Source organism: Telmatherina bonti (genome assembly GCF_933228915.1).
Source record: "Telmatherina bonti genome assembly, chromosome: 11".
NCBI lineage: Eukaryota > Metazoa > Chordata > Actinopteri > Atheriniformes > Telmatherinidae > Telmatherina > Telmatherina bonti.
The window spans coordinates 15,896,489-15,920,871 of record NC_136629.1 but is presented as its reverse complement, the minus strand read 5'-3'; the positions used below and the strand labels follow the sequence as shown (position 1 = coordinate 15,920,871).

At 41.4% G+C, this 24,383-nt stretch overlaps 1 protein-coding gene across 1 annotated transcript in view; it reads left to right on the top strand.

Moving 5' to 3' along the window:
- The window catches only part of thada (THADA armadillo repeat containing), a 142,203-nt gene that overhangs the window by 1,957 nt on the left and 115,863 nt on the right, over nt 1-24,383 (top strand). Inside the window, exons 7-21 of the mRNA XM_079249231.1 lie at nt 82-130; nt 606-799; nt 1,749-1,843; nt 3,239-3,474; nt 3,551-4,263; nt 4,397-4,560; nt 7,675-7,830; nt 7,902-8,009; nt 8,085-8,208; nt 10,132-10,277; nt 10,889-11,117; nt 11,198-11,333; nt 11,424-11,560; nt 11,670-11,810; nt 12,210-12,370. Coding sequence (XP_079105357.1) covers nt 82-130; nt 606-799; nt 1,749-1,843; nt 3,239-3,474; nt 3,551-4,263; nt 4,397-4,560; nt 7,675-7,830; nt 7,902-8,009; nt 8,085-8,208; nt 10,132-10,277; nt 10,889-11,117; nt 11,198-11,333; nt 11,424-11,560; nt 11,670-11,810; nt 12,210-12,370 — 2,789 coding nt within the window. The remainder of the gene's footprint in view (nt 1-81; nt 131-605; nt 800-1,748; nt 1,844-3,238; nt 3,475-3,550; nt 4,264-4,396; nt 4,561-7,674; nt 7,831-7,901; nt 8,010-8,084; nt 8,209-10,131; nt 10,278-10,888; nt 11,118-11,197; nt 11,334-11,423; nt 11,561-11,669; nt 11,811-12,209; nt 12,371-24,383) is intronic.

Here is a 24,383-nt window from a genome sequence, read left to right as displayed (position 1 = left end):
CCCATCTCATTTTAAGTAAATATAAGGGAGAAACTTCTATATTCTGTCTCAATCATATCAAGTCCTCTTTTTCTTTTATAGTGTTGCATTTTCTTCACAAGGTTTTGCTTGGGTACCTTCATCAGAACAGGTAAGGTAGTTGTAGTTTTTGCAGAGACATTTAGGTTGGATATAGTTACTCTATATCCAACCTAAACGTCTCTGCAAAAACTTGAGAAAGTCTATGAAGAGTAAAGCCATTTTTCATGAATAAATGTAACACTGTCATCCTCATATCAGGAGTGTAGACAAATATTATGTGTCAAAAGTAACGAAATGCAAAAACTGGAAATAACTTTATGCTTGCTGCAGCTCAGACTTGGATGATTTTAGGAGTAAATAAAAGAGTATGACAGAGGAAGATTGTCCACTCTTTCTGAAAATATATTTAGTATTTTTTGTATGAATCCAAGTGAACATACAATACCAGCTATCTTTTGTTTTTGTGACTGGTTGCACCTACTTTCTGTACTTTCTGTTGATGCTGAGGAAAACATTCATCCTGCTTTTCCAGCACTTGGGCTCTTACAGATGTGTGTCTCTGTCGCCCCCTGCTGTTGATTTAGTGGCCTTGCAGGCCGTCACATTGCACAGGCCCAGCTTATGCAGTCCTGCCTGACTGCTGTGAAGACCTCCATGCTTGTGCTTCAGAGATCTCAAGACACCCTCAGTGTGGCCTTGCAGACTCACCAGGACCAGAGAAACCTGGATGAGACACTAGGCAGCATACTGGGCTGCTATATTGCTATCCTCACAGATGGTAAGAAACATACACTGTATATATTTATATATATATAGAGTTGTGCTCATATGTATTCATACCATTTCATTAAAGAAAAGGCTGAATTTACAACAGTCACTCAAATAACTGGAGACTTAAAAAAGGAACAATAACCAAAAATTTGCAAAAAATATAATTTCGTTATATGAGACACTGTTTTGTCATTTAATTAAGTTGAAGAAAGAAAGAAAAAAACAAATTAGTCCTGGACAAATTAGAGGACTTTTCTCTTGAACAGTGGGACAAAATACCTGTCAACAGGTGCAGAAGTCTGACTGAGAGGAACAGAAAACACCTGACGGTAGCGGAAACATTAAAGGATTGTTCAACAAAATATTGATTTATGAGTGATGTAATATGTAAGAAATTATCTTATTTGTTTGCTTTTTAAAAATAATATTTCTATTGAACCCGAATTAGAAAATAATGTAATTATTTTCCTAAAATTTTTATTTACAGGCAGCTGTGTTTTTCCTTCTTTAATGAAAGGGTATGAATAAATATGAGCACAACTGTATATTTATGCGTGTACAGACCTTTTCTTTTCTATAGATATGGATTATTTTATACTTCCTGTAAATAATCTTTATGTTTATGCTCTGTCTGTTTGTATAATTATTTGTTCTGTTTCTCTTGTTTCTGCACCATCATCTCAAGACAAAATCCTTGCATGTGCAAACACACTTGGCAATAAAGACCATTCTGATTCAGATAAAGAAAAAGATCTAAACTAGATAAATGGCAAAGCTTCACTGGTGTGTGAAGAGAAGAAAACATGCAACTTATAGCAAAGTAAATAGTCCCTGCTGTGAAATTCATTAAATATAATCAGACAGATTTTTATTATAACTTGTAAATAACATTAAAAAATTGAAAATTATTCATTTGCTTTTCACAAATTTCCTCCTCTGCACTTCTCTCCATGCAGAGGAGTTCATCCAGTCGGTTCAGAGTACAGCAGGCATGGCTGTGGTGCTGCTGATCAGGTCTGTCATGGGCTCCGGAGATGAAGTCGCCTCTGTGGTGAGTTTGTCTGACTTAATTTTGCCTTGGAAAAAAAAAAGTATTCAACACAAAACTATAATCCCATTTCCATAAAGCTGAGGTGTTTCATAAAATGTAAATAAACAATCAGAATGAAATCATCTGCGTGCCTCATAAACCAATGTTTTATTCACAGTAATGATAAAAGACATTTCAAATGTTTTAGCCAGCAGTCATGCGATGATCCCGGTGTAAAAAGGAGGAGCTTAGAGAGGCTCTCGGCTATAATGATGAAGTTCAGTAAACTTGTGGCAATCCTAAAACGATGAAAGCATCAAATGTTCCTGAGAATCTGTTGAAATCAGTAAACATGTAATCCTCATGATCATCAGGCCTTCATGCAACTGCATTAATAAGAGACATGATGTTCTGAGGAAGACTTCCAGAAATCTCTTGTCTGTGAACACGGGTTACCCTGAAATCCATGAATGCAGGTTTCAGCTCTGTTACGTAAAGAATAGGATACATGTGAACAGGATGCAGATGCGCTGTCACAGACAACGGTCTGGAGCAGAACCAGGAAGAACATCATCAGACAAAACCCAGATATTAATTCTGTTTTGGTAATCATGGACGCTGCATCGTCGGTTCCTAAATACGAGACGGACTGTCTAACTTAATGTTCCTAATGTTATTAATCACGAAGAGGATCTAAAAAAGCAAAGTTATGAACAGAGCCGTTACAGAGCAGCATCTTCCTCCCATTCAGACAACTTTTTCCAAGGAGCATCTTGCGTTCCTCACTAAACCGCATACTGCTTCTAATCCACGGCTGCTCCTCCAGATCTACTATCCTGCAGCTGCAGGTGTGTTGGAGATGCATCCCTTCTCCAACACACTTGCATTAAATAAATGGCTCCTTACCAGGCCTCTGCGGAGCTGAACGACCTGCCGATGAGGGAATTCACTCATCTGTTTCAGGTGTGTTAGAGAAGGGATGCAGCTGCAGGTTGCAGGACAGTAGATCTCGAGGGCCGGACTTGATCACCCCTGATCTAATCCAACAGGCCGTGTTTGCAGGACTGACATGCCTGCAGGTCACACAGAGTGAAAACAAGAGCTGGTACATCATGAAATGCAGACTAAGCACTAACTGTGCCTCACATCACCCTGTCTGAACCTTTCTGAGAGATGTTGCTTCTTTTAAACGTTTCTAGTCTTGCTGACCTCTCCAAGAGCTTTTCCACTATAATCCACACACCCACTCTCCTGCAAACAGTCAAGAAGTACGTTTTAGTTAACATTTGTAAACTCGTCGACACATCTTTCACCCGAAGACGCGTTGAGGTGTGGTGTGTGGAAACCAGGATCACACCAGCAACAGAATAACTGAACTATTGTCTTGTTGTTAAGTTGCTGCTGGTTGTTTTTTAGGTGTGCAGCTTACTGCGTAACTCAGCAATAGGTTCGGGTTCGGCTTCAGGTTCGGCTCCTCAGTGGCTCCGGCAGAGGTGTGATGGTCTGTGTTGCGGTGGACGTCCGCCTGGCGTTTCTCTGTACCTGTGTCACGGAGCTCTGGCCATGCTGAGCTGGAAAGGTGCACTCCCAGGAGCGCAGTGGGAGGAGCTGCTACTGCTGGTTCCAGACATCCTGCTGGATCTGGACGTCAGGTACAGATCTGCCAAGTCGGTTAAATCTCATCAACAAGCCTGGTTTTCTCTGGAGTAATTTTGATATTCACTGTAGCGTAAAGGAGTCCAGTACAGCGATGGTGGTGGCTCGGGTCTTGACCTTGTGGAGTGGCGCGGCCCTGGACTGTCTGCAAAGCAACCTGTGTCCACCAAGCCTCCAGAAATCCCTCAGTGGAGACTCTGAACTACAGCAGCATCTGCTGGAGCACATCTACTCCCACTGGGAGCATCCGCTGGATGGCGTCCGCCACCAGACCCGTTCGCTGTTCCGCAACCTCCTCCTCCTCCATCAGCACGCCAGCCCGTCCATCTCCAGCCCAGCAGAGGATCCTTACATCACTCAGCTCACTCACAATCTGCTGGGCCTGGAGTGGCACATGAGGGGGAAGTACGGCTCTTTGGGCTGCCTGGTGGAGCTCTACGGGGCCCAACATCTGCTCAGCGTCCAGCCCCAGCTGCCAGACCACCTCCTGGGCTTGATGGGCGACCAGACCCTGGCTCCTTATGCCAGCGACCTGCTGGAGAGGCTGTTTGTCAGCCACAAGGCGCAGCTGGCGGGCGCAGCAGGTTGCCATGCAAACACAGAGGACTGGATGGAGAGCTGGCATCAGACGTGGGTAACACCTCTGCTGCACGTGCTGTGCCGTGCGAGGCTGGACCAGACCACGTACATCCTAGACTACTTTTTGCCCAAGCTGCTCCGCTGTAGCCCCTCCAGCCTGGCACACATGGTCCAGGGCTTGCAGGAAGCCCCACCCTGCAGAGCAGGTACACAACTCTCTGCTTCCTACAGAGAATTCTCATCTTTCAGGTTTTTATGACTCTTCCAGGTGTAAAACAAAGCAGCAACGTAGTTACAGCCCATCTAGATACTGTAAGCTGGTTTTCCTTTACTTTGCAGTCTCACCGGGTCCTTCAGGCAGCAGGGGAGCTCTCGGAGCACTGATGACATGTCTTCGGGCAGCTAGAGCCCAAGGAGTCATTCCATCATCTGAGGATGGTCTTTGGGGAGGCCTGGTCCCACTCTGCCTGCTGAAACAAGCTCTGATACACAAACATGATCAGGTCAGTTTTTTCTCATTTTCCCCGTCCAGCATCATAACAAGCAGGACGATGGTCTGACTGCCGTGTTGCTGCAAACCGATTTGCTTTGCCTTGGAGACAAGAGATTTCAGTGGATATAATGGACATAAAGCTCCCGTTAAAACCGGAGTATTGTTCTTATTTTGGTTATTGCTAAGTTACATGTTTGTACCTGACAAGGAGAAACAAAGGAAGGAGGAATGTGAGGATGAGAGTGAAGAGAAATAAAGGTAGAAAGTTCAAATGGTAAATGGGTTTTAATGACAAAATTCTTCAGGGAAGGAATCAAGTGGAAGAGATTGATGACTGTCTGCTAGCTGCCATGGTGGAGTGATCTGGTTTTATAATGGTAGTGATGAGGGACAGGTGTGCTTCTCATTAAGGTGGAGGGGGAGGAGAGACTGAGTGACAATAACAGGAAGACCTGAGAGGCAGGAAGGAACCGTCACATGATAAAAAGAGGCAACAAAACAGCAGACAACCAGCTGCTGAACCTGGAAAGAAACCAAACAGAAAACAAAGCAGGCAATCATTGAGAGCACCTATAGGATGGTAAACTGAGAAAAAACAGAATAACGATGACACAACCAGCAGCACTTGTCTTTATCATCACGTATACATATAGTTATGTGTTGCTGAGCACAGAGGAGCCTGGAAAGAAAACACTGTTGCAGGACCCGTCTGCACCAGGGGTTGACCAGACCACAGCAGCAAGGTGAAAGGCGGCCCCCGCAGCCCAACATAACACCTGACACTGAGGGTTCCCTCTGAGGAACACCAGACAGTATGCTAAAATTCTAAAAACATGATAAAGTACATGAAGATAATAAAACAGTGAAGAGGTAAGCGGTAATATCAATTATGAAGTATAACTTATATTAAAGGCCCTGTGATGGACTGGCAAGCTGTCCAGGGCAGGTCTACTCTGTTAGATATTCAGGTGGACCAGATTTTTAAATAAAAAAAAATGATCAGAGCCAGTAAATAAAGTAAGGGAAAAGAAATCTGTAAAAATAAATAAATAAGACTTTTACATTTTGAAAAATAAGTAGTTTATTAATTTTTCTATTTTAAATTCAGTCCGTCATGACAAGGACAAACGCACAAAATAAAATAATGAAAATTATTTTATTTTATTTGACAGAGCTTATTTTTCCCCTAACTTAACATAAAAAGTTCATATCAAACTAAACTTCTCGATGTGGTGCCTCCTCACATTATAATCTTTAAACACTGCCACACACTCATTGCATATTAAACACATGAGTTTGGCACTGGAATGTGACGGAAAAATAAACAAATACTTATCAGTCCAGGCGGGGTTGAATCTGCGGTTTTCGTTGTTAATTTTGCGTTTTGGGACAGAGAGCGACATGCTTGCTAGCGCTATCTTACAACTTCAAAACACAACAACACACTGCAGTTAATGTTGCCAGGCAACCAAGTGTTCCATTCATGGTCTGCACAACTGTAGGATTGTAGGCTACTTAATCAGCCTAGGAATGACTGAAGGTTCTTGATTGATATCTTTATTCTTTTACGTAAGCTGGGCCACATAGAGGTTGGTTCTGGGCCACATGTGGCCCACGGGCCGCCATTTGAAGAGGCCTAGGTTAGGGTGTACCTTGCCTTTTGCCCAAAGACTGCCTGGACAGGCTCCAGCTTCCCCGCGACCCTTCACTGGATTAAGCGGTTTGGATAATGAATGAATGAATGAATTTATATTACAATAAAATATCCCTGAAGGGAACCAGGTTAAAATGAATAAATAAAAAATAAAACCGTTCTGAAAATTTAACACAAATATGGCAGCGATCATGTATGTGGACCAACAGCAGGAAGATAAAAAGGGCTTTTTCTCAGAGAATTTTTAAAAAGATGGTTGTTTTTGTAAAGTGTTTTAATAAAAAATGCAAGTTTTCATGACGTATGAGATTTCTTAACATTAATCACAGGCTGCAACTTTAAGATCCTGTCATAGCATATAAGCCAGGTGGAGGTCTGAACGTTTACTGGACATTTGCAACATCTTTTTATTTTTGCTGCTGTGTTCAGGGTAATTGTCCTGTTACAACTGGAGCAAGATTAGGGATATAAATTTTGTAACTCATGTCTCCATAATATTAACAAGTGCAAATCAATTTTGCATGTATTATTTTTGTCAAGTGTGAAAATACAAGTAGATTTCACAAGTCAGAAAACACTTCCTGGCCAGCCGTGCTGCCATGTTCTTATTAGACAGAAGAAATTTTCTCTTGCAACTCCGCCAAACAAATCTTACTTGTTCAGTCTTTTTTGAACCGGACTGTCATGAATTTCGAGAGCATGTTGCAGGTTAGAACCCTCTTAAATCAGTATGTAGATTAAAAACAAAAGATTAAAAACTTTTGGGTTTTGGAGTAGTTTCTGTTAGAATTTTACTACTGCATCTAAAATTGCAAGACAGGGTGATCAACGAGACGGTGTTGTGCTGAAAAAACCACCCCTGCCGTGATGAGCACCCAGTCGCAAGGAGCGCAGTAACAACATGTTGCCTGTAGATGGCGTGTATTTATTCTTTTGAAGAGTAATGAGTACACGCCATCTACAGGTTAGATGCTGGTACTGCGCTCCTTGCACGACGTCTCACTGATCATGTCACTCCCTGCCTTGCAGTTTTAGATGCAGTAGTAAAATTCTAACAGAAACTACTGTAAAAGTTCAAACTAGTGTATTTATAAGTGTGTTTTTATCCAGCATCAGTTTCTACATATTGATTCAAGGGGGATTCTAACCTTCAACATGCTCTGTAAACATTGAATGTGCTAACTGAGGCTTGGAGAGTCTGAGGTGTATCTTGGGTTCGTTTTATAGTTTCTCTGAGCATTGCTTAGTCTGACCTTTGGGTAAGGCTGCAGGAAGGTCCACTCACAAGATGATTTCCAGCGGTCTCTGACATGTTTTATACTTGTAATAAAACTTAATAATCTCTCTTGCTGTTGACATGTTGTTTGGAAACACAACAATCCCTCCCGTGTTGATGAGCAGCAACAGTTACTCTGTGTGACTTTTTGTACCTTATTTAGCGTGTTTAACTCTTTGTGGCATCATCTACAGGTGAGGATAGATGCTTTGGGCTTGGTGTGCGAGAGCCACCGCAGCACTGAGGTTTTGAGCTCACAGGAAATGGACCTGATCTGCCATTTTGTCCCACCGAATCTTAACAGCCAATCACCAGGCATCAGACAGCAAACAGTCAGCCTGATGAAGAAGGTAAGGCCGCTGCTGGAAGCCGTGTCATGAGCCAGAAAGGCGGCAGTGGCTTTAAATGTTCTTGTACACAGCTGCTCTGCAGAGTGAAGGACAGCACTCAGCTGCTGCAGAAGAGACTGATGCAGGAGAGGAGCCAGGAGCACAGAGACGGAGACCACCGCACACTGCATCACTACAAGGTTTAATACTCAAACATGATGAGATGAAACGAGCCAGTCGCCTCAGGCTGAGTTTAGATGTTGGTTTCGCTGCAGGAGTTCCTGCGGTGGCTGTGTGTGACACTGCTGGAGGTTCTACTCCCCGGAGCTTCGTTCTCAAAATGCCTCATGTCCCTCCACCTGCTGGGTCTGCTGGGTCAGCTCTTCACCTTCACCACCGGTACACCACCTGCTCACGACTTCTAACAACAACTTGCACCACCTCCATAGATGCCACATCTTTAATGTCACTCGGCAAAATATTTTGTACTCACATCTTTCTAAGTTACTTAAAAGTTAAAGTTTCTTGTTGGTGCCTGAAGCAGCCGTGGGACTCATACTGATGGCTCTAGATACTCTAAATCTAAATCTAAATCTGTCTAAAGCATTAGAGCTCGGTTTAAAAAATAGATTATTCGGTTTGAATCAATTCAAATTTAGTTAATCCAACATAGATTTTTAAACTTGTATGAAAAAAAAGCACTTCCTTTTTCCAAATTCAGATTTTTCCATCTCAGCACCTGTGAACCGTTTAGCGCTTATGTTAGCAGCTAATGCTACAACCGCGGGATCGGCCATGTTCACACCATATAGACTGTATATAAAGAGATGGACGTAGCCTCCGTGACGTCACCCGTAGGTTTCTGAAGAGCTGAATTGAAGCTCATTGGGCAGTTCCTACCATCGCCATCTTGGCAGCGTCATGCGCGTCGTCTCGCTCGGAAAATACAAATATGGGCAAAGAGGTGGAGCTGAGAGGGGGGCCGTGAGTGTCATGGTGGATGATTGACATCGAGCGAACTCCGAGCTTTCTGTAGCTAAGAGCTAACCGAGCTAATTCAGAGCTAACAGGAGCTAGCCAGCTAACGGAGGTAAGCGGGCTAAAGCTAAGTCACGTTGCTAACCGTCTTAAAACCACAATTGTTCTACGTTCTTCTTCCATGAAGCCGGAGATTGGTGCCAGCCAATCAAAAGGACACGCCCCTAAATGTGCCGAACTTTGAGATTAAATTATTTTAAAACGGGCGATTTAGAAAAAAATTCACTCCCCCCGCAGTTGTCATGAAGGTAAACCTGACCTATAAACCGAAAATGGATTTTTGAACCAGGCTGTAAACATGTTTAATTCTGCTGTGAAGTTGGTCTTTTCAACATGGGAGTCTATGGGGATTTGCTCTGTTTTGCAGCCAGCCCCTAGTGGATGAAGGGGGAACTGCAGGTTTATGCACTTCCATATAGGCTTCACTTTTAACCGCTGGAGGTTGCCGCTTGTTTTTTGTTGTTTCTTTTTTTTTTTTAAACCTTTTTTTTTTTTTTTAAACCTTTTTTTTTTTTAACCTTTTAAAAAAAAAAAAAAAAAAAAGCTTATTTGTCAGGGACCATGTGTAAAAAAAAAAAAAAAAAAAAAAAAAAAAAAAAAAAAAAACATGAACAAAAGATGCCTTGTACCAGATTTAGCCTTAGCTAGTTTCCATCTGCAGTCCCTGGGCAGACAAAGACATACAATTTAAAAGGTATTTAAAAATTTACAACAACTGCACTAACCTACAATCTGTTTACATTTCTTCAGACACTCAATATCATCAAACATTACATTTCTCATAAGGCTCATGTTAAAATACATATATATAAATACATATACGCTTATACATATACATACACACGTTCTTATAACGCAATGCTGACACTTCAGGGTAAAAACCATCTGACATCGGACTGGTGACACTGGTACACAACGATTTTTTGATCATTGTATTTCAGAAGAGTATGAAGATGCAGCACATCAGATTATAACAGTAATCTGATTACTTCCAGATATCTTATGTTATTGGTCATGTAAACGGACTCGGTGCTTTATTAAAATGATCTGAGCATGTATTTATTAATTATTGTATAAATATGGTTGTTCCATAAATATCAGTAAATAAATTAAAATCTAATCTGATTGAATGAACCAAAGGAGGCTTTTGTGAATCGAGTCGCTGTAGGAAGTTTGCATTGTTGCCGACTGAGCCCTGCTCAGCAAATGCTCTTCTTCTTGTTACTTCCTGTATGCTGCTGCACGTCTTCCCTTCTGGTGCCTGTCCATCTTCTCCGCGTCTAGGACCGGACGTTTTCTCCCTCGGCGAGGTTGTGACCTCCGCACATGCTCAGAACGTCCTTTACTGTGTGGCCAGCAACTTCCTGGAAGTGAAGCAGCTGGCCACGGTGCTGCTGCAGCAGCTCCCCCCGTCGGCTGTTGGCCTTCAGGTAAACACCATGCCCTCTCCGTCTTATGGCTCTTTATCGTTTATCTATTTATTCATTTATTTATGTGTTTATTTAGTGGCCATTCCTTTTGTGGAATATTTAAATAACTGTGTGGACATCTACACAGGGTGTAAAAAGTTTTGTTCTAGTTTTCCCACTTAAAAGATGAGAGAAGTCTCCGATTTTCATCGCAGATATTTCTCAACTATGAGAGAACAAATGAGTAAAATAAATCCAGAAAATCACATTTTCAGACTTTAAAAGAATTTATTTGCAAATTAAACTGGGAATATTAGTCTTTGGTCAGAAACAAAAGTCCATCTCAGTACTTTGTTGCTTCTAATTTTCTGCTTTTGTCGGTGACGCTGGCTCAAGCCATCGCCTGGTTGCAGATTTTTTATTGCTTGCTGCAAACAGCCGAACCTTTTAATACGTGAAGTTGCACATTTTAGTAGAAATTTCCAACCTGAGATTATTTTTTAGAAAAGATAAACAATCATTAGTTTTTATGAATTTATTAGACTAAAAATTGAATTAACCTTTTTGAATTTACAGGATGAAATAAAAAAAAAATAAAAAAAAGAAATTTCCAACCTCTAAATGCGTTTCAGCTTCCTGAGAGAAAGTCCTGTGTTCTTCGGGCCGCTCTGGACCTCAGCACCAGCACCAGACCCTTTGACAGCGTCACAGCAGCCCACCTCCTGGGTCTGCTGCTTCCCCAACCAGACCTGAACCAGGCTCTGCTCCACTGTGCCCAGGAGCAGGGCCTCGACCTCCAGCTCTCCTCCCCGCTGCCCACGGCCTCTGAGGCTCTCGTCTTGGAGCTCAACACTCTGGCTGGTAAAGATCCACACACATGTAACCCTCACAAGATGAAGGTTTGTGTCTTCGACGTTACAGGATTGCTTTTCTGTCCTCAGTGGTTCAGTTTTTGCTGCTCTGTCTGGAGTCAGAGGTGTCGAAGGCCGAGTCGTCTCTTCTGCAGGCGGCGGCTTCGTTTCCTCTCTACGGCAGAGTGAACTGCATCACCGCTGTCCTGCAGCGTCTAAACGCAGAGTGAGCACCAGATCCTGTCGGAATTATTCGACTTTGGCTTCAGGATTTCAGCTTTGTACTCTCTTTTATCGTCCATGTTTGTGTGCGTAGGAGTTTGAGTCAGACTGAGGGTTGGAGACATCTGGTGTCGAAGCTGATCGCCGTGTGCTACCGGGTGTCTGACGTGGTCTCTCCTGTGGTCCAGAGCTCCTCCCCAGAGGGACTCATCCCCATGGATAGCGACTCTGGTGTGTAAACCGTTTAATCTTCAGCATGAATAAAATCATAACCAGAATTTTCCTGAAAGATGACAGAAACATAAAAATATGCTGTGGAACATGTGATGTGTGTGGACAGAGACGTCAGCCGGCCTGCAGAGGATCCTGCAGGAGATTCAGCCCAGAGACACCAACGACTTCTTCAACAACGCCAGAGAGTTGGACACAAACCAGGGAGACGATCACACTCAGACCACACACACACCGCCTCTCCACACAGGTAAACCTGAGATGTGTGTTGGGGCTGCAGTACAGGGGATATCCTGTAGGGGGAGCTGTTCCGCTTTTTGTGTGGCGTCCTTCCATGTTGGAAACTTTGATCATTATTATATAAACTCCTGCAACCTGAACAGCCGGTGTCTCACTGTAATTTTCATGTGTAAACAATTAGATGGAGCATAAAATGAACAGCAGAATTATCAGGAGACTTCCTGTGGTTTCCTCTGGATACAAACTGGAACTTTATGACATAATAATATGAATAAATCTTTTAGTTTAGATTTTTATCTATTAATCCACAAAGCAATTCATCTTTCCTTCCTTGTTCTTTGTATTTTTTGCGGCGTGTGTGTGTGTGTGTGTGTGTGTGTGTGTGTGTGTGTGTGTGTGCGGGCTCCAGAAGGCGAGGGCTACAGGGTGACGGCTCAGATGGTGCTGGTATGTTGCTGGAGGAGCATGAAGGAAGTAGCCATGCTGCTCGGACAGCTGTGTCAGAGCCTGCCTCTGCACTACACCGACGAAAACGCACGCACACACACAGGGCTCATCACAGAGGAACAGGTGAAACCCGTCACACTCACACACATTACTGGTGATGGTTCTCCGTTTCAGAGTAACGGTTGCTTTCTTTGCTCCTGTTTGACTTCCTGTCCCCGTCGTGTCATGTCCAGCCAGTATGACCAGTCTCCTCCGACATCAACAGGACATTCTGGTCCAGACAGCTGCTGCTTGATGGATGTTTTCTCGTTTCCAGAGAATTCCCTAGAGATGGTTGTGTGTGAAAATCCCTGTAGATTCTGAAACATGACGATATGAGTTCATAGATCCTTCGCTACGACAGCTGTCACACATTTCTTCTGAGTTGAAGCACAAATCTGAGAGCGCTTCACTGAATCCTGGATGAATATTTGGTCTGGATGTTTAACTTGGGAGTTTTAGGTGTTATAGGGTCAAAGGTCAAACTGACCAAGAGATTACTTGTAATATTCAGATAACCAAAGTCTTCAGTTATTCAGTTTGTGTTTTCCAGGTAAGTTAATAAACTACAAAGTGGGTCTGAACTTTATATGCGGTTCCAACGTCTCCTTGCACTTTGCTGCTTTGAGGTAGCTGCTATACATAACCTGTCGTGCAGACCGTGCAGCCACAACATCACCGAATAATTACAGGCTGTGAATTTACACGAGTTGCTCCCTTTCAGTATTTTAGGTCATTTGATGCAAGTTATTTATAATATAGCTCTGGGATTAAAGTATTTTTATTTTTATTTAATTTGTTTCAGATAAGTTCACATCTACTTTTAGTGTATTGGTTCGGAAGCAGAGAGCGGTCGTGGTCGCGTGTCTTTTTTTAACACTGTTATCACGGGATATCCAACTTTGTTTTGTCTTGATCACAAGATAATTACCTCATTATGTTGAAAAAAACAAAGTTGCTTGTGCCGTTATGACAAGATAATTATCCCGTAATCACAAGAAAACGCTCTTTATCTTGAGATAAGGAAAAAGTTAAGTTGTTATCTCGATGTAACCACTGAAAACAAAAAACAAAAAGCCAATAGGGGAAACGACCGCTCTCTGCTTCTGTATATTGGCACCCTCCCATTAAATAAGGAAAAAAAAAACAAGTTATATCTATAACGCTCCCCTTGGCAAAGTGAATTTGCTCAGCAGAACACAGCATCCAGACGATCCTTCTGCTTGCCTAAACGCTGGACAAGACACAAAAAAAAAAGGAAAAAAAATGCAGCTGTCACTGAAATGGGTTGAAATCGACAAATAAATAACAAATAAATGAAAATCCTGACACTGCTTTTCAATAATAGTTCAAGAGAAATAATTTAAAAACAGTCACGATGGGACCTGAAAACTAATAATTTCTCTGAGATGATTACTTCTAACAAATCTTTTTAGCTGCTGTTATAAGCAGTGTCTCTTTTCAGTCATTTATCAGTAATCTCATTTTAATTAACTATAACTTTTTTCAGTTTCTGGTTGTTTTAATGACTGTTGTAAATTGAGCCTTTTCTGTAATGGGAGGGTGCCAGTACGCTTAGCACCACAGTAGATAACACAGGAAGTGTTTGTTCGCCCAGCTACAGCAAATCAAACATTTTCATATGCTCGTAGTTGAGCTGAAAAACACGGACACTACTTCTACATGACAGCAAAACCTGTTTTTTGGCTCTTTGTGTTTGTGAACTATTTAAAAGCAAACGCTGTGATGCAGCAAAATTTCTGAGTGAGGCATCATGTCCATGTTTTTCTTGCACTTTCACAATGAACGCAGCTCTCTGCAGTTCCGCTGGTCAGACCGCCCGACATGGCGAGTCTCATCTGGATGATGATGATGATGATGATGAATCATCTGCTCCCAGAATGTGCAGCGATACACACACAGATAAAACATACCATCTGGCACAAAGCAGAACATTATGTGTGTCGAGCATTTATTTAAAAAAAAAAAAAAAAAGAGCTTGTTTGATAACTTTTTCTAATTAGGAAAATAGAACTTCTGCTAATACAGAGTTATTGTGCTTCTTTTGCTTCGGCAGCCTCACTTCAGCCGAGGAGAAGCTTGTTTTGCACCTCAAAGTGCTGCTCATCATGCCCGTCGTCTGCGTCGTTGCACAGCTGTAGATTCTGGTTGTTGCTGTTTGGCTAGAAGGAAAATGTTTGTGTTTGTTTCAGTTTCTTCCTTCTATCAGCCTGCACTGAGACTAGGGGAGGGTACTTTTTGTCATTTATTTACAAAATGACCATATTCTTACACATTTTATGAGGAACAGAAAAGAAGAAGATAGAAAATTAGCTGAATGTCAGCGTAATACAGAAGCAGATCGCATTCACTCAACTTTTTTTTTCATGAATTAAGACAACATGACATAACTTTCTGACATTAAAACTTCATGCTTCAGACTTGTTTTGATTACAATCCAACATTTATTGTTAGGGGTGGGAAAAGTGAATTGAAAAATAAAATATCGGGATTTTTTGCTTCACAATTTTAATTTAGATTTCTTTTGTTAAAAAAAAATCGATTTTTTTTTTTCAAAATAAATAAATAAAAATAACCCATGATAAAATTTTGTCATTTTTATTGTTTTTGTTGATCTTTTGACTTGTCCTCTTGGGCATTTTAGCAGCAGAATGATGATCTGGCGGCTGTGTTGTGTTTTCTTAATTTATATCAAGAAAAATGACAGGTAAAAAAAAGTTTTGTACATTTATTTTGTTTATAGTCTACAAAAATCAGCAATATCGGGGAATCATGAGAATCACAAGTTAAATTGAACCAGCACCCAAAAAATTTGAACAAAATTCACATGACAGCCGCGTTTTGCTTTACAGTTCCACTTTTCATACTGTACATGGAAGAAACCCAAGATGACATTAGCGAAGGAAGAGAGAAAAACAAAGAGAAAAAGCGACAGATCAAGTAATAAGTCAACATCAGACTGACTTTTACTGGCTGGAGAGAGTTCTGAGAAGAGACAAGATGCAAGATGGATGCTAAATCAGGCTCGCAGTGTCAAAATGATGCAGGTTCAGTCATGTGACTTTAATGAGATCATTTTTTATAAAAGATAAACAATCATTAGTTTTTCTGAATTTATTAAACTAAAAATTGAATGAATTTACAAGATGAAATAATATATTCAGAAAAAACGGATAGATTCCTTTTTCTTGTAAAATTATCTTGTTAAATCAGAAAAATAGATTTCCTTTTCTTTTTCTTAAAATGATTGAAAAACGTTCATCCGTCAACTTAATCAAAAATGAGGAAAAATAAGGTATTTAAAGGGACATACAAACACAAATCTGTTGTTTTCTATGAAATATTAGTATCTGTGACTGTGTGTGTGTATGCACGCTGCTATACAGGGGAATGGTGTGAATGGATGTGTGTGTTTGTGGGGGGAGGGGGTTTACCTCACACTGGGAGACTCTTGAATTAGCATCCGCTCTCGTTAGCGCCGCGCTTCCATTTGAGGCGCGACCCTGCTGGTTTAACGGCCGCGACGCCCCTCCCTTTCCACTGCATTCTTTCCAAATCACTTCCACCACCAGCACGAAAACACAAAGTGCTGCAAACAACACACACACACACACACACACACACACACAGACAAACTCACACAGGAATAGTCGTCTGAGTGGTTCAGCATGTGCATGCCCGTAATAACAAGGGAACCAGACGTAGGATGTATTTGTCTGCGTAGGGGGTAAAGAGCGTGTGTGTTGGTGTGTGTTTGTGTTTACATGTTGTCCGTTTATTTACACAGAGAGAAAGCAGGAGGGATAACAGAACGCTGTTTACTAAACGTTTTTTTTCTGTACCTGCAGCATCACCAGCAGTCGGTGGGTCTTTGTCAGCTTTCTGGTTGCTACGTGAACAGTGTTTTTCAGCAAGCTGCTGAATTAGTCCCATTGTTGTTCAGCTCGCTTTACTTATATCCAATATGTTGGTCAAATTACATCCCGATTTAATTAGATAAAGAGCACTGGCAGGTTCTTGGCTGTTGTCATCAGCTCTGTGTTTCAGTCAGAGATTCAGTGACACCATCGTCCTGACTTGCAGCATCCTCGTCTTTTCCTTCTGTTTCCCTGTGAAAATCATCTGATCTCAGTTCCCTCTCGCCTCTTCGGTGCTGCTTCATTAACGGAAAATGGAATAAAAATGTCAAATCCACTAGAATATTAATGTTAGATTTCACATTTCAGGAATTTTAGGAAAGTTTACTTGTTTTATTTAAGTAAAATCTGCAGCGACTACATGATGCTTCATGTCGATATGGAGGAAAATGTCTGAATGTTTCCAACGCCGTGTTGTATCCATGACACCAACAATGAAGGAAATGTTAAGGTGCACCTGATAATTGTTAAGAGATTAAACTGTCATTTTTTTTGCCATCATGTGGTTCAGTTCAGATGGTGCATTCATAAACTATTAGAAAATGAGAATTTCCAACTTCTTACTGAGGAAATTGAAAGAGTCAGATTTCATAGCAAGGCAGCTTTATTTGTGACACATGTTCAAGACAACTTCTAAGTGCTGTTGATGAAACATTGAAAGCAACATGCAAAAGAAAGATTAAAAAGTTCTTTAAAACAGTTGAATGAAAACAAACTAAAGAAAAATGAAAAAATATCTTCAGAGGGGAGGAGAAAAGGAAAAGCTTTCTATCTTCGTTAAAAGCAACTGCAAATGAGTTTTCAGAGCTGATCTAAAGAACTAAGTTCTGGATCAGCTGGAAGCTTTTGTGGTAGTTTGCTCCAGATATTGGGAACATAAACCTTACACGATTCTGCGTGTTTAGGTTGATCTCTGTGGATGGAAGGCAAACGTGAGCCAGATATATTTAGAGCTTTTATTGGCTCAAACTGCAGATCAGATCCATATACTGAACCTAAACCAGTTTAAAAAAATCCTTGCACACCAGCACCACCAAGTTCTTTGTCTCCCAGGAAGCCAGTGTAAAGATGGGAGAACAGGAGCAATGTCTTGCTTTTTTATTGTGTTCTGTGAGGACATGAGCAGCAGCTGCAGTGGTCTTCGTATGTAAAAACTCCATCACAGCAGTCAAAAGGGCCGAAAATGAAATGATGGAGAAGCTTGTGAGAAGCTAAATGTGTTAAACATGAAGAGCCATAGTGGCTCATGCCTGTAAGTTAACCACAGAGTGAAAACAGAGGGATGTTTCAGCTGCGTGATGAGTAGATGCGTTACAAAAACCTCGAATGAGTGAAGTTTTCCACCGGACGGACTCCATATTAATGTCACCGCCACTGTGTCCTGAAGACATCGTTCATCGTGATGATATCACAGATATCATGTTGTCTCTGGTAACCATGGCAGCGGATCTTGTTACATAAGCAGTGGCTTACACACATGTGGTGAAGCTGGCAGACGGAGAGGAAATCTGAGCTCCGGCTCTCTCCATCTTTTCAACAGGCATTTTTAAAAAAAATGAATTTTATTCACTTGTCGTCAGCTTCGTGCACGCAGATGTTGCATTTGTTGGCGTTAACAGTCAGTGGAGTGATACCAGTCGTGTTTGGAAAGTTGAGTCAGGGCAAGGTTACGTGCACAAAGTCCTGTAGCGGTGCTGCAGAGATGACATGGATGGGCGGGGGGGTAGAAACCAACATGGTGCGGCGGAAAACACACCACCTTCCAAGATGTGTGGGAGTCACGCACCTCCTGCTGTCCTCAGCCTTCATCCCATGTGACATCCTCGTTGTTTTTGTCGCTGGTTGACACCATGGCAACGGGAGCGTCTACAGATGGACATGGATAGTTATGCTTTCATGTCTTTCTTTTTTCACCGCTGAATTTCTTTCCGTGTCCACAGGTTTACGCAGCATGCGGGGACTTTTTTTGTGATGATGCATGCCGGCGTGTTTAGTTCAGCTAAGAAAGATACGGAGGGCGGCGTTTGTCTTGAAGCCTCTTCAGCTTCAGGTTTTCATAGTTGACATGAACGTAAACGTAAAAGACCTTACTTTGACAGATGCTTCTTTGGTTATTTAAGTGGATAAAACATTTGTTTTATGAATCACCCCTGGAAACCATAATGATGAAGAGAACATGTAGAAATACTTCTAAATTTATGTAGAAGACTGAAACTTACATAAATGTTAAGTACCTGTTGCTTTTTTTTATTTTTTTACCACAGTTAGTCTTTACAAGCCTTGTGCACCAAGATTTAGAGAGTTTATCTCCCTCTTACTGTAAATTTTGGAACTTATTGTATGAATGTCTCTGGTTTTCCTCAGATGGACTCCAGGAGACATGGTAAAAACTATAAAACCTTCTTTTCATAAGAAGGGTTTTTTTTGGGCGAGGATTTGTTATGATAAGCCTTATTTTTGCTGTTTAAAGTCAAATCTACAGAGCTCTAAAGTGTGTGTGTGTTCATGCGTGTTACGGACCACCAAGAAACTGGTCAGCTGGACTTTGATAGTTCTTTTTGGTGTTAACTTGGCATAGCTCGGCCGGGATCAGTAGGAACCCTGGCAACAAAGATGAGACACACCAATGCTGAGGCATGCTTTGTGGCAAAGGCACACACTCACACAGAGTTATTAACACAGTATGAATACATTGTTGGACATCTTCCATTGCTGACCCTGTAGTTCACTGTTTACACTGTGGTATTTAAGGGTCTAAATTCTGAGGATGAAACAAAAAAATGAAAATATTGTCGTCTTGTTTCTTTTTACTTGGAAGACTTTCCAGATGTTAAAACTACTGGAGGTGTTTATAACATACACAGCTTCACATGTTAAACAAGAAACATTAGATCAATAAATTAGCGACACCTTTAAGGGCAATTCTCCACGTTTTAGCACAAGTTTTGGACACACACACACACACACACACACACACACACAGCTTCTGCAAATGCTTCCGCTTTGTCTACAGTTGATGCTGTCCTCAGCTTCCTTTTCTGCATCTTCTTATTCTTTAGGTGTTTTTCATTTGCCTCTTTCTGTGTCATCTTCTTCCTTTTTGTCTTCTTCTTCTCTGGTTTGCTCCTTTGCTGCCTGCATTTCAGCTATGTAACTCAACACTGCCCCCGCAGTTTTTTATTTGGTGCTATTGCTCTGTCTTCTGCGCCACGTGACCGATAGCTAAGCCCCATGAAAACGGACCAAGTTACGTGGATAATGGATGCAAAAGACAGACAAAAATATCTGTCCATCTGTCTACCAGTCTCCTGTTGTTGTTGTTTATTGTTTACTTCGAACAGTAATTAGATTATAAATCAAACATGAATATAAAACAACAAAGCAAATAAAATAAAAAGGTGAGACGTGACGCAAAAAATAATATAATGTACAAGGGAACAATCGGTATGTTCAAAAAAGAGTAGGAAGAAGTGTAAAACTTATTAAATTCTTCCCCTTTATCTAATTCTGTCAAGCATAAATGGGCTTTAAAAGACAGCTGACATCTAGTGGTAAAGATGGCCACAACAATGACTTAAAATGCAAAGCACCATTGGGAATGTTTATGTCTGAGAAAACCAAGTTTTCTCAGACATAAACATGTTTTCATTTGTGAGTGGATCCAGTGGTGTCTTTCACACTCTCTCACAGCTCTAGTACCTATCAGACGAAACTGGTTTTAAAGCTCAGAGAGATTCTCACTTCATATACAGTATTTTGTCTATTCAGAGACACCGTTCTAAAAATGCTGGCACTAATATGGAAGCTGCCGTGTGTGTGGACCCATGGCAACTAAACATGTATGAAGACAGAAACCACAGTCATGAGAGAAGAACTGGTCAGGAGGGGAAAAACAGACAGAAAATAAATAGTGATCAACCTGCAAGCTGAATGGGCCTTGCAAGAATTACCGCGAGATCCTCAAGTTTATTTATTTATTATTTTGAAATTTAGTAAACTTCATGTTACGGATGCACCTCTAGAAAATGTTGATGCGACACCTGCGTTGCTTCAGATAAACTCACGTTGCATCAGTTCAAGTCATAATGGCTTAAATGTCACTTTTTATTTCCACCTTTTTTTTTCTTTTCTGCTGCCACACATAAAACCGTCTTTCCTAAAAATGTGACTTTATTTTATGATTACATGCATAAAATCCTCTGGGTAGCATGACTAATGCACTCTGGAAAGAAACCGGATGACAAAAGACATATAAATGTCTAGTGCCTGTTATGGACACACTTTGGTCTGATTTTAAGCAACTGATTATGCTTAGTAGCAACAAGGCAATAAAACAATCTGAATTATTACATACCAACCTTTTTCTACCTCACTATTTAAGAGCTAGAGCTACACATATCCTCCTGTTACTTCCAAACATAAGAGCGCTGTCGAACCCTTGGCAGTCACTTGGCTATTTGGGTCACCGTCACGGCTCTGAGCCATACATGTAATTAGACTTGGGGAACTTCTCTCGCCACACATGGAAGTTTTTCTGGGAAACGGGCACGTTTGCAAACAGGAAGTTGATGTCTAAATAAAGTCCACACCATACCCTACCCTTCCCCCGCCCGGCACGGGAAGCTTGCACGGCCTTTTTTTAAACAGTTACACAGACGGGAACCTTTGGAGGGGGAAGCTTTAAATAGGCCAAGTCGCGGCCCCGGCTCGGTCCCAGCTCAGCACCACAGCGGTCTGGGCCCCGGTAGCCACGGGCCATCTAACAGTGACTGTCGCTGCCATTTTTACCTCTGGTGAGGTCAGCCTTGTCCTGGGAGTCCACTCTGGGAGCCCAGTGTGATAAGTCATCAGGCTTGGTACCGCTGCGGTTTTCTCTGTGGTCCCAGAGGTTCTGCAGGGTCGCTTGGGTTTATTGACAAATATAAAGAAAGGCTGTGTAAGCCTTGCCTCTTTGTTACATTCACTGTTCAAACGCACATTTATCATTCACGTTGTTTTCTTTGTTCCATCACGCTCTGTCTTCGCTTTGGAAACCGTCCTCATGCATCACCGTCCCTACACCCAGTGACATCAGTTTACACTAACGGCTGTATTTCTGGCCCATGTGCGGGCCCGTGTCTGTGCAAGTTCACGTTTTGTCTAACCCCACATCCCTTTAGGGGGTGTTTTGGTGTTTTCTTTTTTTCCTCTCCTTTTTTTTTTGTGTGTTTTGCTCCCAATGCCAACCCCTCCCTGTGCCCTCCGTGCCACCCCTGACTAAGTCGGGGCCTGGCTGCTTCTCTGGTGGTGGTGATACCACAGCCTTAATGACAGGGAACTGGAGCTGTGCGTCCGCCTCGCCCTGCCGCCTCACCTGCAGCATGCTCACCAGTCTGCACACAAAAACAACGCTCACTTATATATGTGTGTGTGTGTGTAGTTAGAATAACGCTGCTAACACTATTACAAACTGGATGGTTTTACTGACAGTGGCCATTATGCGGATGTCTCGGCATCCTTATTTGAGCACACTTGTCACGCCACTGACATGCCACGCCACTCTCACACTTGACGTGCTCATTGCTGAAAACTAAGTGGTGTCTTTATAAAGTGTGTGTGATTAGATAATCCAGTGAAACCTTGTCTCCATCAATGTTAAGTTTTCTTAAATTGTAAGAATGTATCAGATTAAGCGTGTTCCTAGACTCCAAATATGTCTGTATCCTTGCTCTTAAGCCCCGTTTCCACTGGGGGGTGCAGCTCAGGACAGTTTAGTTCAGTAAACCGTGTTTCTGCAGCCAGTTGTATCTTTACCTGATGGCGTATCGACTGGAACACGATAGATGCGACAGCTGCATGATACTGTGACTTAAAGAAAAACCAACAAAGAGGCAAAACAGAAGAATGGTGGACATCATTTGTGTTCTTCTTTGCAAAGTCAGACTGGTAACACTGGGATGGGTTGGATGGGACATTATGGAATCCTTCCCTGTTTTTGCTTGTAAAAATGCAAAACAACAACAGCAACAAAAAGCATAGCAACCCATTCCTTTGCTTAAAACCCCCAGTGGGTCTGAGTTGGCAGTGCAGCTTCATGCCTCTCATGAACCAGTTCAAAGGTGAGTTCTCACTGGTTTAAATGAATGAGTCACGTTCAGATTTCGCTGTTTTAGTGTTCAAATAGTTTGAAGTTTGATTCATTTAATTACCTCGGCCGGAGAGGTGACGTCTTTCTTAGCGTTTGTCTGTCTGTTAGCAACTTTACGCTAAAACTGCTGGGCAGGTTTTTGGTGTAACTTAGATTCAGTTAATTTTTGGGAGTGATCTGGAAGGAATTGTGGACAAAGGAAAATTTTTTTTTAGGATTCTTCACAGTATAAGTAGGAATGAGCTACTTGGTCTGATTTTCTAGTTTGTTTTTTTTATTTTATTCTTTTAGTTTAGAAGTGAGAATGAAAGACTGGACTTAAGAATGTAAAGGAAAGTGAAAGTGTTGTATTTTGCAATGAAATCTGTTTTAGAAGATCTTAAATTTGATCATACAAAACAGATTGTTTTATATTTATAGTTTTCATTAATTCATTCATTCATTATCTTACCCGCTAATCCAATGAAGGATCGCGGGGAAGCTGGAGTCTATCCCAGCAGTCTTTTGGGCGTAAGGCAGGGTACACTCTGGACTGCTCGCCAGTCCATCGCAGGGCTATTTATAGTTTTATTTTTCTGATTCACCTTTTTCATTCTAAAAAGTCTTTTTCTTTTTTAAATGAAAAGCTTATGTCTCGCCTGAATATTAAAGCTGGAGAACAAAATGCTTTAAAGTGTAGGAATATAAAAAGAAAACACACACTTGACAGATTCATCAGCACATATTTTTTTATTTGAAGCTGACAAAGGCTGACATCCTGAGTTGTGCTTTTAAGCAGACAGGAAGGTTAAATTTACCCTTCAGACACTACGTAATAATCCTATCGATAATTATAAGCAGACGGGGTGTCAGATGTGTATGCACCCTCTCTGCACCAGTGTTGCTGTGGTACTGCTGGTTTATGCTAGAGCGTTCAGTGTTTTGTGTGTGATGTAGTCTGAAGGACACGCAGCACCTGGGAAGTGTAGGCACCAACTGTTACTGGACCTCACATAATCTGTACGAGTTTGTTCAGAGAAAAACAAACTTCAGTGATCGCGTTCACAACACTACTGAACACCAGAAGAAACCAAGAAGTGAACTTTGTTCTCCTACCATCAGGGAGGTGCTACAGGAGGTAGCACAGACTGATATGGCACAAAAAGTAAATGTATGGTGCATTTATTTACATCTTTACACTCATATACTTTAAGACTCTTGCGCTTCACCCTTAGCCAATATCATCGTCTGATGTCCACATTAAAATAAAATATCGTAAATTATCGTTATTGGTTTTTCCTTTTTTAACGACCCAACTTTTATACAGTATAAACATATTATATATCAAACTCTTCAGCTAAGTCTCATCTAACTCAAAATGCCAAAATATAAGAGATGTGATGAATAATTTTCCAGATATTCTATTTTGTTTGGCAAGGCCTGTTCAAAAAATATCAGTAACAGTTGATATTGGCAATGGAAATTCAGAGTTTGATGAAGTCGGTATCTCAGTTGTCTGTTGGAAAAAAAAAAAAAAAGAAAAAAAAAATCGAACATCCTTAATTTGTACCAATATCATGCTTTATCACAGCAACTAGGGAGCTACATGAAGTTTAAGGGAAATTTCACCCCTAAAAATCTCCTTCAACGTGGGGATTACAGAGCAGAGCATTTCCAATTGGTCAGGTTTTCTCTGCATTTTACCTTTCTGTCTCACTGGACTCATGTTTAATCCCACAATAGTTTGGGAAATCTGGGATAAAATAAGAAGCTAGTAGCTTAAATCTGAGTAATAAATTGTAAGCATCTGTATGGCAAGCCACAAATGTTACATCTGTAACAGAAAATCTTTAGTTTATGCAGATGAATTGACCGCTGCAATGATTAAGCTCTGCAGATCCGACCGTCCAGTGAGGATGGATGAGTTTAATAAACCAAAGCCCTGTTTCCACCAAGGCATGCAGCTTGGGAGGGTTTGGTCAATTCAGATCTTTGTTGTGTTACCACAGTCAACCGTAGGCATACATAGTCAGTGGGGTATATACTGCTTCAG